The 11,268-nt window shown below is 47.5% G+C and overlaps 1 protein-coding gene across 2 annotated transcripts in view; it reads left to right on the top strand.

The window, feature by feature from the left end:
• The first annotated feature begins 2,537 nt into the window (after nucleotides 1-2,537).
• The window catches only part of BMP3 (bone morphogenetic protein 3), a 66,599-nt gene continuing 57,868 nt past the window's right edge, over nucleotides 2,538-11,268 (top strand). For both annotated transcript variants that reach the window (XM_030190586.1, XM_030190587.1), the window contains exon 1: nucleotides 2,538-3,211. In XM_030190586.1, the coding sequence (XP_030046446.1) occupies nucleotides 2,959-3,211 (253 nt within the window). In that variant the 5' untranslated portion in view covers nucleotides 2,538-2,958. The remainder of the gene's footprint in view (nucleotides 3,212-11,268) is intronic.

The following is an 11,268-nucleotide window of genomic DNA, read 5'->3' as shown; positions in this document are numbered from 1 at the left end:
AATGTGTGTGCCTGCTCAGGGCTTCAAAGAACACCTCCTCTTTTTGGGTGCTGTATATAGGGACTGGGTATAAGCCAGATCTCGCAGATCCACCTGATCCTTAAAGCAGGAGGATCTGGCTTTTTTCCTATCCTCTGCTCAGCCATGTCCCTGGATCGTCTGTTACCATGGCCAAACCCTGTTTTGTGCTGGCTTTTTCTGCTCAGGAACATAAGCATTTTGGGGTTTTTTTCATATTAAAGTTAGATCTGGAGGTCTCCAGGTCCTGCTTGGGGCTGCCTCTGAACATCCCCAGGCAGGTTGATGTTTAGCAATAAAGTCAGATCTAGAGGATACTTTCACATTCACCTTGAATTTGAAGAAAAAAAAAACGGCAAGATTCCTGGGCGGGATAAGCAGGGGCATAGCAGGGCCTCGATGAGGCAGCACAGATCTGAGGATGTGGCTGACTGGTTAATAACATCATCCTTTATTGAAGCCTGATTTAAGGTGATATAGACTGGATCTGAGGTACCTGGATTTTATCTGTTTCCCTATATGCATGTTTTATTGGCGTTAGTGCTAAGGGGAGGGGGGATAATATTGATCAGCTCTGTTGTGTTCCCCCACCCCCTGATTTACTTGCATTCAGATTGATGGACCTGGTTGGGCAAGAGGTGCTTTATTTTTGTAACAGGTGTAAATGTTCGGAATATTAACATATAGATGTGTATGTGTCCACTTACACACATATAGGCTAGTATGTTGTCTAACTGCTATTCGGTAAACACCCACCTAATGAACATTGCGTGTCTTTGCTGAATATATTTAAACACTTTGGCTGGAGACAAATTTTTAACATTTTATGGGTATTCAGAAAATTTATTTGTGGGTTTTATTTTGGGGTAGAAAGTGATCTTGCATTTTGCTTCCTACAGTAAATAATGCGTTTTAATTTTATTTCTCCTGTGCTGTACTGCTTATAGAGAATGTGATTTCTCACAGTTTCCTTATCTAATTTTTGGTCCTTTATTCTGTAATTAGTGAGGGCTGGTCTGTGTTCTGTGAGTGACTGAAGTAAGATATTTAAAAATGTTAGTGTTTCCAAACTTTCCCTAAGTGCGAATGTGGTTTATATTGATGCTGTACAGACTGTTTACTTAGAAATCCATCATAAAATTCACTCTAAGTAGTTCTGAAACCTGGTCCTGGAGGCACCCCAGCCAGTCAGGTTTTCAGGATACCCACAATTAATATTCATGAGAGAGATTTGCATGCATGGATACACTGAAAATCTGACTGGTTGGGGTGCCTCCAGGACCAGGTTGGCATTATTTAAGAGTATACCAAGCAGTACTCACAGCTGTATGCCTAGTGCCACCTCATATTAACTCTGCCCTCCACTCCCCCTACTTTGACAAGCCATTTCTCTCCATATAGTACAGCCTGGAAAACAAGACCTTGGGTGCTTGGATGGTCTTGGTGGACATAAAGCACCGGAGTGGGCTTTGAGGACAACTCCAGCAGTTGGAACATAAGGACAGAGCTAGGCGGACTTCCACAGTCTATGTCCCAGAAACACCAAAGAAAGACCATGATCAAGTGTTGATTTAATCTTGAATTGAGAATGAATGTGACTGTTGGGTAAACTGTCAGGTCTTTATTTGCTGTCATTTACTCAGTGGCGTAGCTACGTGGGTCCACGGGGGCCTGGGCCCCCGTCAATTTGGCCCTGGACCCACCTGCTGATGACCCTCTCAACCCCCCCTCCCGCCGCCGCCTACCTTTGCTGGTGGGGGACCCCAGCCCCCGCCAGCCGAGGTCCTCTTCCTGCGCAAGGCTTCGTTCTGTTTCTGTGAGTCTGACGTCCAGGACGTCAGACTCACAGAAACAGAATGAAGCCTTGCGCCGGAAGAAGAGGACCTCGGCTGGCGGGGGTTGGGGTCCCCCGCCAGCAAAGGTAGGCGACGGCGGGTTGGCGGCAGGAGGGGGGGGGTCAAAGTTGTAGTTGGTGGTGGTGGTGGTGGCAGCGGGGGGGGGGGGGGGGTAAAATGTGCCCCCTGACCTCGAACTCTGGACCCCCCTCCCGAAGTCTGGCTACGCCCCTGCATTTACTATGTTCCTATTACCCCAACTGTGGCACCTGGGGTAGTTCTCAGCCTAGATGCAGTATTGATTTCATATTGCATTATCGGGACAGTAGCAGCACCATGCAAAGAGGGGACCACGGCAGAGTGAAGATCAAAATTAAATCTCGCCCATTTCTAGTATTGGAATTTTAATGTTTGTCCGAGGAGGAGAGCAGTTCCACGAGCGCACCGTCGCCCATCAACTCAGATCTGGACTGCCTCAAGGGAGAAGAGTGCGGGTCATCATATTGCCCCCTCCCCCTTCCCGGGAGGGCTACAGTAAAGGGATTTCGTGCAAGCCTTTCGGTTGCAGTGTGGTGCGAGGAGCGGTGCGATTGGCTGCGGACCGCACAGATCAGCCCCGCTCCCAGGCACAAAACCCGGGACAGGCTGCGCCCCCCCAGCACTTAATGCCTCGCCGGGCAGCGAGAAGAGGGAGAGCGAGCCGGGAGGAGGCTGCGTGCGTGCGTGTGTGTGTGAGGGAGGCGAGCAAGTGAGCTGCCTGTGGGCACACAGCCCCCGCACACCCTCCCTTCCTACCAAGGAAAGCCACTGCTAGTGCTGGACACTCGCTTCAGTTCACCTATAGCCTTTTATTCTTACAGTCCCAGTAGCCAGTGGATTTTTGAATGACACAGACATAATTTCGATACATGCACTTGCTTCTCCGGAGGGAAAAAGGAAAGGCAAAGACACCTCCAAACTTTTGGACGATTACGGGATCCTGAGTGGCACCTGGAAAGCTGCACCTTTCTGTTTCTGCTCAACTCTTGGCATTTTTCTTTCTATCTTTTTTGTCATTTTTAAAGGGTTTTTTTTTTTTGTTTTGTTTTTTAATTTTGTGGCCAGGATGGCTGCGTGCTCCCGCTGGCTGCTCCTCTGCCTGGGCTGGGGCTGCCTGCTGCCGGGCCGCGGGGAGGCGCTGCGGAGGAGGAGGGGGAGCGGCGGGTCGGAGCCCCCGCAGCCGCGGCTGCCTCCCGGGGACACGGTGTCCGAGCACATGCTGCGGCTCTACGAGAATTACAGCGGGGCCAGGGAGGGGCCGCAGCCGCAGCCACCCCGCCGCGGCAACACGGTCCGCAGCTTCCGAGCCATGCCCCCAGGTAAGCAGGACTGGAGGAGGGCACGATCGGGGTCGGTGCAGTGGGTGCTCGAGAACCCCCTTGATATTGACCGGATCCCCTTCACTGTGCCCTTGGAGAAGTCATTTGCAGCGAGCTGAGCACCCTCGATCATAGGAGCCAACTTTTCAAAATTATTGGGGGAAATAACCCCTCCCTGGACACATACAACCTCAATATTGGGGGTGCTTAAGCACCCCCCCCCCGAGTCGGCTCCTATGACTGTAGGTGTTATGTAGGGTACCTGTGGGATTTTCAGGGCTCGGCTCCTTTTGCTGGTCTTAGAGAGGCCAGTTTTACCCCCCCCCCCCCCCCCCCCCCCCAGCAGCTCCGCCCTACCCACATCTGAAGCTGGCTTGGTGTTTTGAAGGTGTTCCCGCCTGAGTTCCAACTTAGGCTGCAGGAAGCAATCAAAAGTCAGCTTTTGATTGAGTCTAGATGGAAAGAGCAGTCGAGGTTAAGAGTTTCCAGTTCTATCGCTAAGGTTGTTGCTCTTATGGGTCTCTGTCTATTTTGTGGGCTTTGATGCTGGGACGTGTTGTTGCTGTTTTCTTGCAGGTGGGGGAGATAAAACGTTGCTCACAGTTCCACATAATCGTCAGATTTTACACTCTTTGGGCTTAGTTTCAAAGTTTCCAGCTGGTGCATCGTGTTGGTCCATCGCTATCGAGCTTGCATGATACATTCGACTTTAAACTAGCTTTTTTGCAGGTTAAAAAAAAAAAGTGACACTCCTTTTCTTTAATTAAGATGCTAGATGGTAATTTCCCGATTCCACAATGCATTCCTAGCTTTCTTTCCTTTGCTGTGGTAGTCCTTAAGCAGCCACAGGAGTGTAAACATGACTAGTGCTATTTAATCCCTTCCCCCCCTTCCCTAAAATCTCGCTTTGTAAAGTCCATTTATTTCTAGGTAGTTTTATTTTCTGTATCTGTATTCTTGCCTCACAGCTGGTAAGTCATACATCTGAAAAGTTGAGCTATCTTATCAGGGCAGATAGATACCTGTGGTTTTGCAAATTACACCAGAGAGGCTGGACTTGTAACTTTTGAGGGGATCATATACCCCACATTTTCTGATGCACATGTGGAATACAGCTTGACAAGAAGCTTAAATCAAGTTATTTTTTTATACGCGTTAGAAAAACAGCAAACTAGCAGGCAGTTCAGTGATATGTTTGCACACATGATACTTGACTCAGGGAGTACATCTTGGCTCTACGGAGACCTCGGGAACCTGTAATTAATCTTGGAGGTACTCAGAATGTTCCTGGACTGCAGAGGTAACTATTATGTACTTGAAACCACTGCGAAGTTTCATCAAAAGCTCTGACATGCACTGCGCCTAATAAAACCTCATTTGTCAATAAAAGCCCGAGGTTGACAGTGTAAATGCACTCTTGAGCTTAAAGACCAAATGACATTACCATTGACTACAGGTGACCTACTGCTTCCAGTGCAAAAGCAGTTCATATCGTAAAAGCAACCTGCTAATTGTAATTCACGTTGCTGTCATTGGAAAGGAAATGCCTGCTTCGTGGGAGCAACTTAACTGCTCCATAATTACCTGTACTAAAAGATTTGCGCGAACAGGACCTTTTGCAGAGTGAGAACAGGAAATCGGTATATCTCTGTGCTAAAACGTGTCTTTTTAATTAATTCCATCATGATGCCTCTGTCCAGGAATCTCTGTTATGCAGATCGCCCCCTTACCACAAGGCTGAGGAATGATATCTTGGACCCCAATTGTTTTGCACTCCATTACCCATCTCTCTTCTTTCAGCATCCTTGTTACGGAAGATTTAAGATGTCTGGTTTTTCTAAACAAGAGACAAGGACTGATCCGAGGTCTCTACATTCAGTGATCAGGGCTGAGTTATGACTGTTCCCTTGAACTGCGCTAGGGGAGCTGCTCCTTCTGTGTCTTCAGAGCAGCATCTTACGAGCTGAACACCTGTTTTACATCTCAGCTCACCACAGTGTGGACTTCAGGGGCCCGATCTGAGGAAGGCTTTCCTGTGCTTTGGCCATGAGCCGAAACCACTTCTTCAAAGGCTGGTCCCCAACTCTCTCTCTCCCTCTCTCTCTCTCTCTGGGCTAATTTTCTGAGCTAGAGACACTGATCTCTACAAGTATTGTCCAAATCTATTTTTTCAGTCTTTACATTTGTGAGCAAGTCTGGGCTTAAAGGGAAGGCACATAACAACTTTTACCTAAGTCATCTGGTTCAGTTTCCCTGGTGCTGAAAGTAATTTAGAAGACCTTATTTACCCCAAATACTTCAAATCTATTTTTTGTTCTGGTGGGCTGACATTTCAGCACAATCTCCTCCTCCCCCCCCCCCCCCCCCCCACCCGTTTGCAGTTTTTACAACAGCGTTATAATGGTACAGCTTCAGATCATTCCTTCTGGCACATTAGAAATGATGAGAGAGAGAAATAGGGGGATGAACATAATTCTTAGTACTTCACGTATTTATTTCTTTAAGGGGTCTTTTACGTAGGCGCGCTGGCGTTTTTAGCGTGCGTTAAAAATAGGCATGCGCTAAAGACATCCATAGGAATACATAGGCGTCTTTAGCGTTTAGCGTACGCCTATTTTTAATGCATTCTAAAAACACCAGTGTGTCTACGTAAAAGACCCCCTTAGATTGGGCGGTTTTACCAGCAACCTTTTCCATGCGCTTCCACTGTTCCAGGCCCTTCCTGGTTCATCTGAGACATCTGTGATTTTGAAAGAAAAAAAAAAAGCTTTGCAAATGCTATAGTCCAAACATTTATTTAATTGCACTTCTGGTTGGTGTCATGGAATACTTGCCATGAAGTTCTGTTGAACTACTGGGTTATTTGCTTGTAATGTTCAGTGCAGCTTTGTACGTTGGCCTGTCAATGGGATTTTTTTTCTTACATATGTTTTACTACAGTAGGGTTCTAAAAATGCCTGTGGTTCCCCCCCCCCCCCCCAAAAAAAAAAAAAAAATACAGTCATAGAGGATAAAGAAACCATTCAATTATGTTTCCCCCCTATTAACAAAAGTTTTTATTTAAGGGGTTCTGAACCCATCTCTAGGGACTCATCCAGCCGGTCAGGGTTTCAGTATACCCATGATGAATATGCATGAGAGAGATTTGCTGTCTTGCCTTCATTATATGCAAATCTCTCCAAATGCATATTCATTGTGGGTCTACTGAAAACCTGACTGGCTCGATATGTCCCAAGGACTGGGCTGACAACCAGTGCAAGAAACAAAATTTGTCTGGTTTGTCCCACTGCCTGTAGTAGCTCATTCCAGTTTACCTAGGAGGCTCAGAACATCAAGTTCATAGAGGCAATGGAGAAAATCCAGACTGGCTATCTTTGGTTCCTATAACCCAGGGGTAGGCAACTCCGGTCCTCGAGAGCCGCAGGCAGGTCAGGTTTTCAGGATATCCACAATGAATATTCCATGGTATGCAAATCTATCTCCTGCATATTCATTGTGGATATCCTGAAAACCTGACCTGCCTGCGGCTCTCGAGGACCGGAGTTGCCTACCCCTGCTATAACCCATGTAGTAGCTTTAAAAAAAAAAAAATTATTAAAATAAATTAAAACAGTTCTAAATTAATGTAATAAAAAGCTGTTTCCTTGAGGTTTTCATACCTTGTTGGTCACTGAGTATTTTTTGCCCCATAGTTGTCTGCTTAAAGATTCCATTGTAATTATTCAGCCTCCGTTTCCATCTTGAAAATCATCTTGATTGCTTTTGGCCTGCTCTGATATGGATACCCACTCACAGAAGAGAGGCGCATAGTTGAACATGCCAATTTTTCAATTGAATTGATGAAAGCCAGCTTTTTCTAGTACATGTTTCGCATCTCTATAGGTGATATACGTCAGTGATTAGGACCCTGTATGGTTGTGGGTTCGTGTGATTATGAGTGGCTGCAGTTTTGTGATATGTTTCCCCCTCCCCCACATTGGAGGTAATGTGATAAAGAGCCTTATAAGGTTATGGCAGCATGAAAATGCATAAATGCTGTTATTCTAGTAATTTATGTGTATATATGAACACGTGTGTAAGTTTCAATAGTCTGGCCGTGTACTATTTTGTAAGGATGCACATTTCTTCAATAGCGTGTACTTTGCAGGTGGGTGTTCACCTGGGCAAGGCTCACACTTATGCACATAACTCTTAGAATACTATAAATACTGCATCTGTTTCCTGAATCTAGGTACATGCTTTTACACCAGCTCTGTGGCCCTATCACGTCTAAACACATATGCGCATATATGCACAGTTCCACCAATATTCTATAAAGGCACCTACTTTCCTTTATTATAGCAGGGGTTCTCAACCCAGTCCTCAGGACACATCCAACCAGTCAGGTTCTCAGAATACCCACAGTGAATGTGCATGAGAGGGATTTACGTACAATGGAGGTAGTGCATGCAAATTTCTCTCATGCATAGTCATTGTGGATATCCTGAAAACTGGATTGCTTGGGTATGTCCTGAGGGCTAGATTGAGAATAGGCACGATGAAGGGTCGGTTGAAGTCTGGGTTGACCAGCACCTTCTCTGTGCAAATATCCCTCTTCTGGGTTTGGAAGGCAACATCTAACTCTTCGATTCAGTGTACCCATTCTGGAGCCTTCTTCTGTAGGAGGTTCTGCTTTCTCAGTGAACCCTGGAATAAACCGGTGGTAATAACCAATGAGGCTGAGGAAGGCATGTACTTGTTTCTTTATCTGGGATACTGGCACCTGTGTGATTGCCTCTACCTTCTCGATATGGGTTCTCACTTGTCCTTTTCTACCAAGTACCCTATATACTGGACTTGTCCTCCCAAGAAGCACTTTTTAAGATTCGCTGTTAGCCCAGTGATCTGTAAACTATCCAGTACTGCTTCTACCTGGATGAGATGGGTCCTCCAATCCTTACTGTAGATGTCAATGTCATCTAAGTAAGCAGCTGCATAGTCTCCATACGGTTTGATTAAGTGGTCCATGAGGTGCTGGAAGGGAGCTGGAGCCCCATGAAGGTCAAATGATAATACCATGAACTGGAACAAACCCTGGGACTTCTCTTTGAGGGGTACCTGCCAATATCCCTTGGTCAGGTCCAAGGTTGAGATGAATCGGGCACCTCCCAGTCACTTGATGAGTTCATCTACCCTCGGCATTGGGTAGGCCTCTAGTTTGGAGACAGCATTTGCCTTCCAGAAATCAATACAAAACTGGATACTCCTGTCTGGTTTTGGTACCAGCACAATGGGAGATGACCAGTTACTGGTTGACTCCTTGATTACAACTAGTTCCAGCATTTCAGCAATCTCCTTCGCCATCACTTGCTGACAGGCTTCTGGAATCCGATAGGGATGTTGCCAGACTATCACTCTCAGCTCAGTGAGAATGTCATGAGTTGCAAGGTGGGTCTAGCCTGGCATTCTGAAAAATACATCCTGATTCTGATGTACCAACTGCTCTAGGTCGGCCTTCTGCGAAAAGAAGAGCTGGTCGTCAAATGGAACCTGCGAGGGCCTGGTCTCTGTCGGGACTTCTGGCTCAAGGTCAACTCTTTGGACCAGTGTTGCAGTCATGGGGACCCACTTCTTCAACAAATTAATGTGGAAGACCTTGTCCCTCTTGTCTTGTTGGTCCACCTTATAATTGACAAGTCCCGTCTTTTCCACAACTTCATAAGGATCTTGCCACTTGTATAATAGTTTACTCTTTGAGGAGGGTAAGAGGACTAAGACTCTGTCCCCTGGTTGGAAAGTTCTTTGCACTGTTTTCTGATTGTAAGCTCAGGATTGACTCTCTTGAGCCTTTTCCAAGCAGAGCTTGGCTGCCTCACTAGCTTTCTTCAGCGTCTTCTGCATGGCAAGCACATATTCAGCCAAGTTCCTTCCCGGGATGGGTTCTTTTCCCCAAGCTTCCCGGACCACATCCAGGATTCCCCTAGGTCTCCTTCCATATAGCAACTCAAATGGAGAGAATTCTGTCGAACTCTGGGGTACTTCCCGGATGATAAACAATAAAACCTTATTTTTTGTGTGTTTTTTTTCTGCTCCTTTTCATTTGATAATGACATGCAACAACATGGCATATTGCCATTGATATTTCCCATACTGTTGCAAATGTATGCCCATCTCTAATTTGATTCGGGAGCCCTTTTACTAAAGCATGTTAAGATTTTTGGCACGTACTGTGCTTTAGCGGCAAAAATTAATGTATGGTAAGTGCAAAAGCCGCATGGTAATTGTTGAGGGCGTGGCCGTACAATAATTAGCATTTGCTTAACCTGGTTGCAAATAGCACAGATGCACTTATTGAGGGCCCCTTTTACCGAGCTGCAGCAAAAGGGGGCCTGCACTGGCATCTGCGTGTGTTTTTCATGCGCGCCAAGGCTCCCTTTTACCGCAGCTGGTGAAAGGGAAGCCTCGCTTTCCTACAGGAAATAGCCATGCGGCAAGTAAAGCACTTGCCGTGTGGCCATTTTGGGGGAGATCCCTTACTACTACTACTACTACTATTATTTATCACTTCTATAGCACTACAAGGCATAAGCAGCGCTGTACACCATACACAAAACACAGTCCCTGCTCAAAGAGCTCACAATCTAAATAGGACAGGCAGACAGACAGACAGAACAACTAAGAGGTAAGGGAATTAAAGGTGGGGATAAAAGGGTACAGGGCAAGTGAGTAGCAGTTAGCAGTGGCGTACCAAGCGGGGGGGGGGGCGGTCCGCCCCGGATGCATGCTGCTGGGGGGTACCGCGGCGCGCGCCTGCTCTGAGTTCGCTAAACTTTGTCGCTCGTTCGCTGCAGCTCCCTCTGCCCCGGAACGGGTTACTTCCTGTTCCGGGGCAGAGGGACCTGCAGCAAAGCGAAGTTTAGCTAACTTGGAGCAGGCGCGCGCCGCGGCACCCCCCCCCCCCAGCGGCGTGCACCCGGGGGGGGTGTCATTTCGCCAGAGGGGGGAGCTGTCATTTAGCGGGGGGGGGGGGGGCACGCTGCGCCCGGGGGGGCATTGGCGCTCCGCCCCGGGTGCCATCCAGGCCAGGAACGCCACTGGCGGTTAGGAGTGTTAGGAGTCAAAAGCAGCATTAAGGAGGTGGGCTTTTAGCCTGGATTTGAAAACGGCCAAAGACAGGGCTAGACGTACAGGCTCGGGAAGTCTATTCCAGACGTGAGGTGCAGCGAGATAAAAGGAACGGAGTCTGGAATTAGCAGTAGAGGAGAAAGGGATAGGAGAGATTTATCCACAGAATGGAGTGCCCGAGGGGGGGGCGTAGGGAGAGACAAGAGTGGAGAGGTACTGGGGAGCGGTAGAGTGAACGCACTTATAGGTCAGTACGAGAAGTTTGAATTGAATGCGGAAACGGATAGGGAGCCAGTGATGTGACCGCCGGGTACACTCTGGCGCTACAAAAAAATAAATTTTTATAGCGCCGGAAATGATGGTGTGCTGGGGGTAGGAAGTACCGTCAGGCTGCTATGGTAGCCCCTGCTTGTACTCCTGTATAGCGAGCAGTAAGCCTACGTTGGGCTTACCACCGCTCAGTGAAAGGAACCCTGAGTCCTGTTGGGCAGTTAGAGGGAGTTCACTTAGCGCCTCCTTAAGTGACAGTGGGTAGTAACTACCATGTACTAACTGCAGAAGGTGGTCCACACTCATTCTCCACCCATGACCTGCCTGGTTCCCACCCCCCAGAACCCAACATACAGCCACAGCTAGATTCAGTAAATGGCGCTCAATACTAAATTCTTTAATGGGGACTCAAAGATCAGGTTCCATTGTGGAATAGCATCAAGTGCCAATTTCAGTGCCCAGATTTGAGTGCTGGGACTTGACGCCTGCTGAAACCAGGTGTAATTCCCAGCGTTTGATTTGGGCAACTCCCCCCCTCCCCCTCCTGGTATTTTATAACACTCTGTGCAAACCTTATGAACACCCATGCCTCTCCCATGGCCACACCCCCTTTTGGGTTGTGCATTATGGCATTTCAGCGCATAGGGCCTTATTCTATAAAGGTTTTGCTCCCAAATTTATGC

This window comes from Microcaecilia unicolor, chromosome 2 (genome assembly GCF_901765095.1).
Source record: "Microcaecilia unicolor chromosome 2, aMicUni1.1, whole genome shotgun sequence".
Lineage (NCBI taxonomy): Eukaryota > Metazoa > Chordata > Amphibia > Gymnophiona > Siphonopidae > Microcaecilia > Microcaecilia unicolor.
Note: the sequence above shows the minus strand (reverse complement) of the source record. Positions and strands in the feature narration are given on the sequence as shown.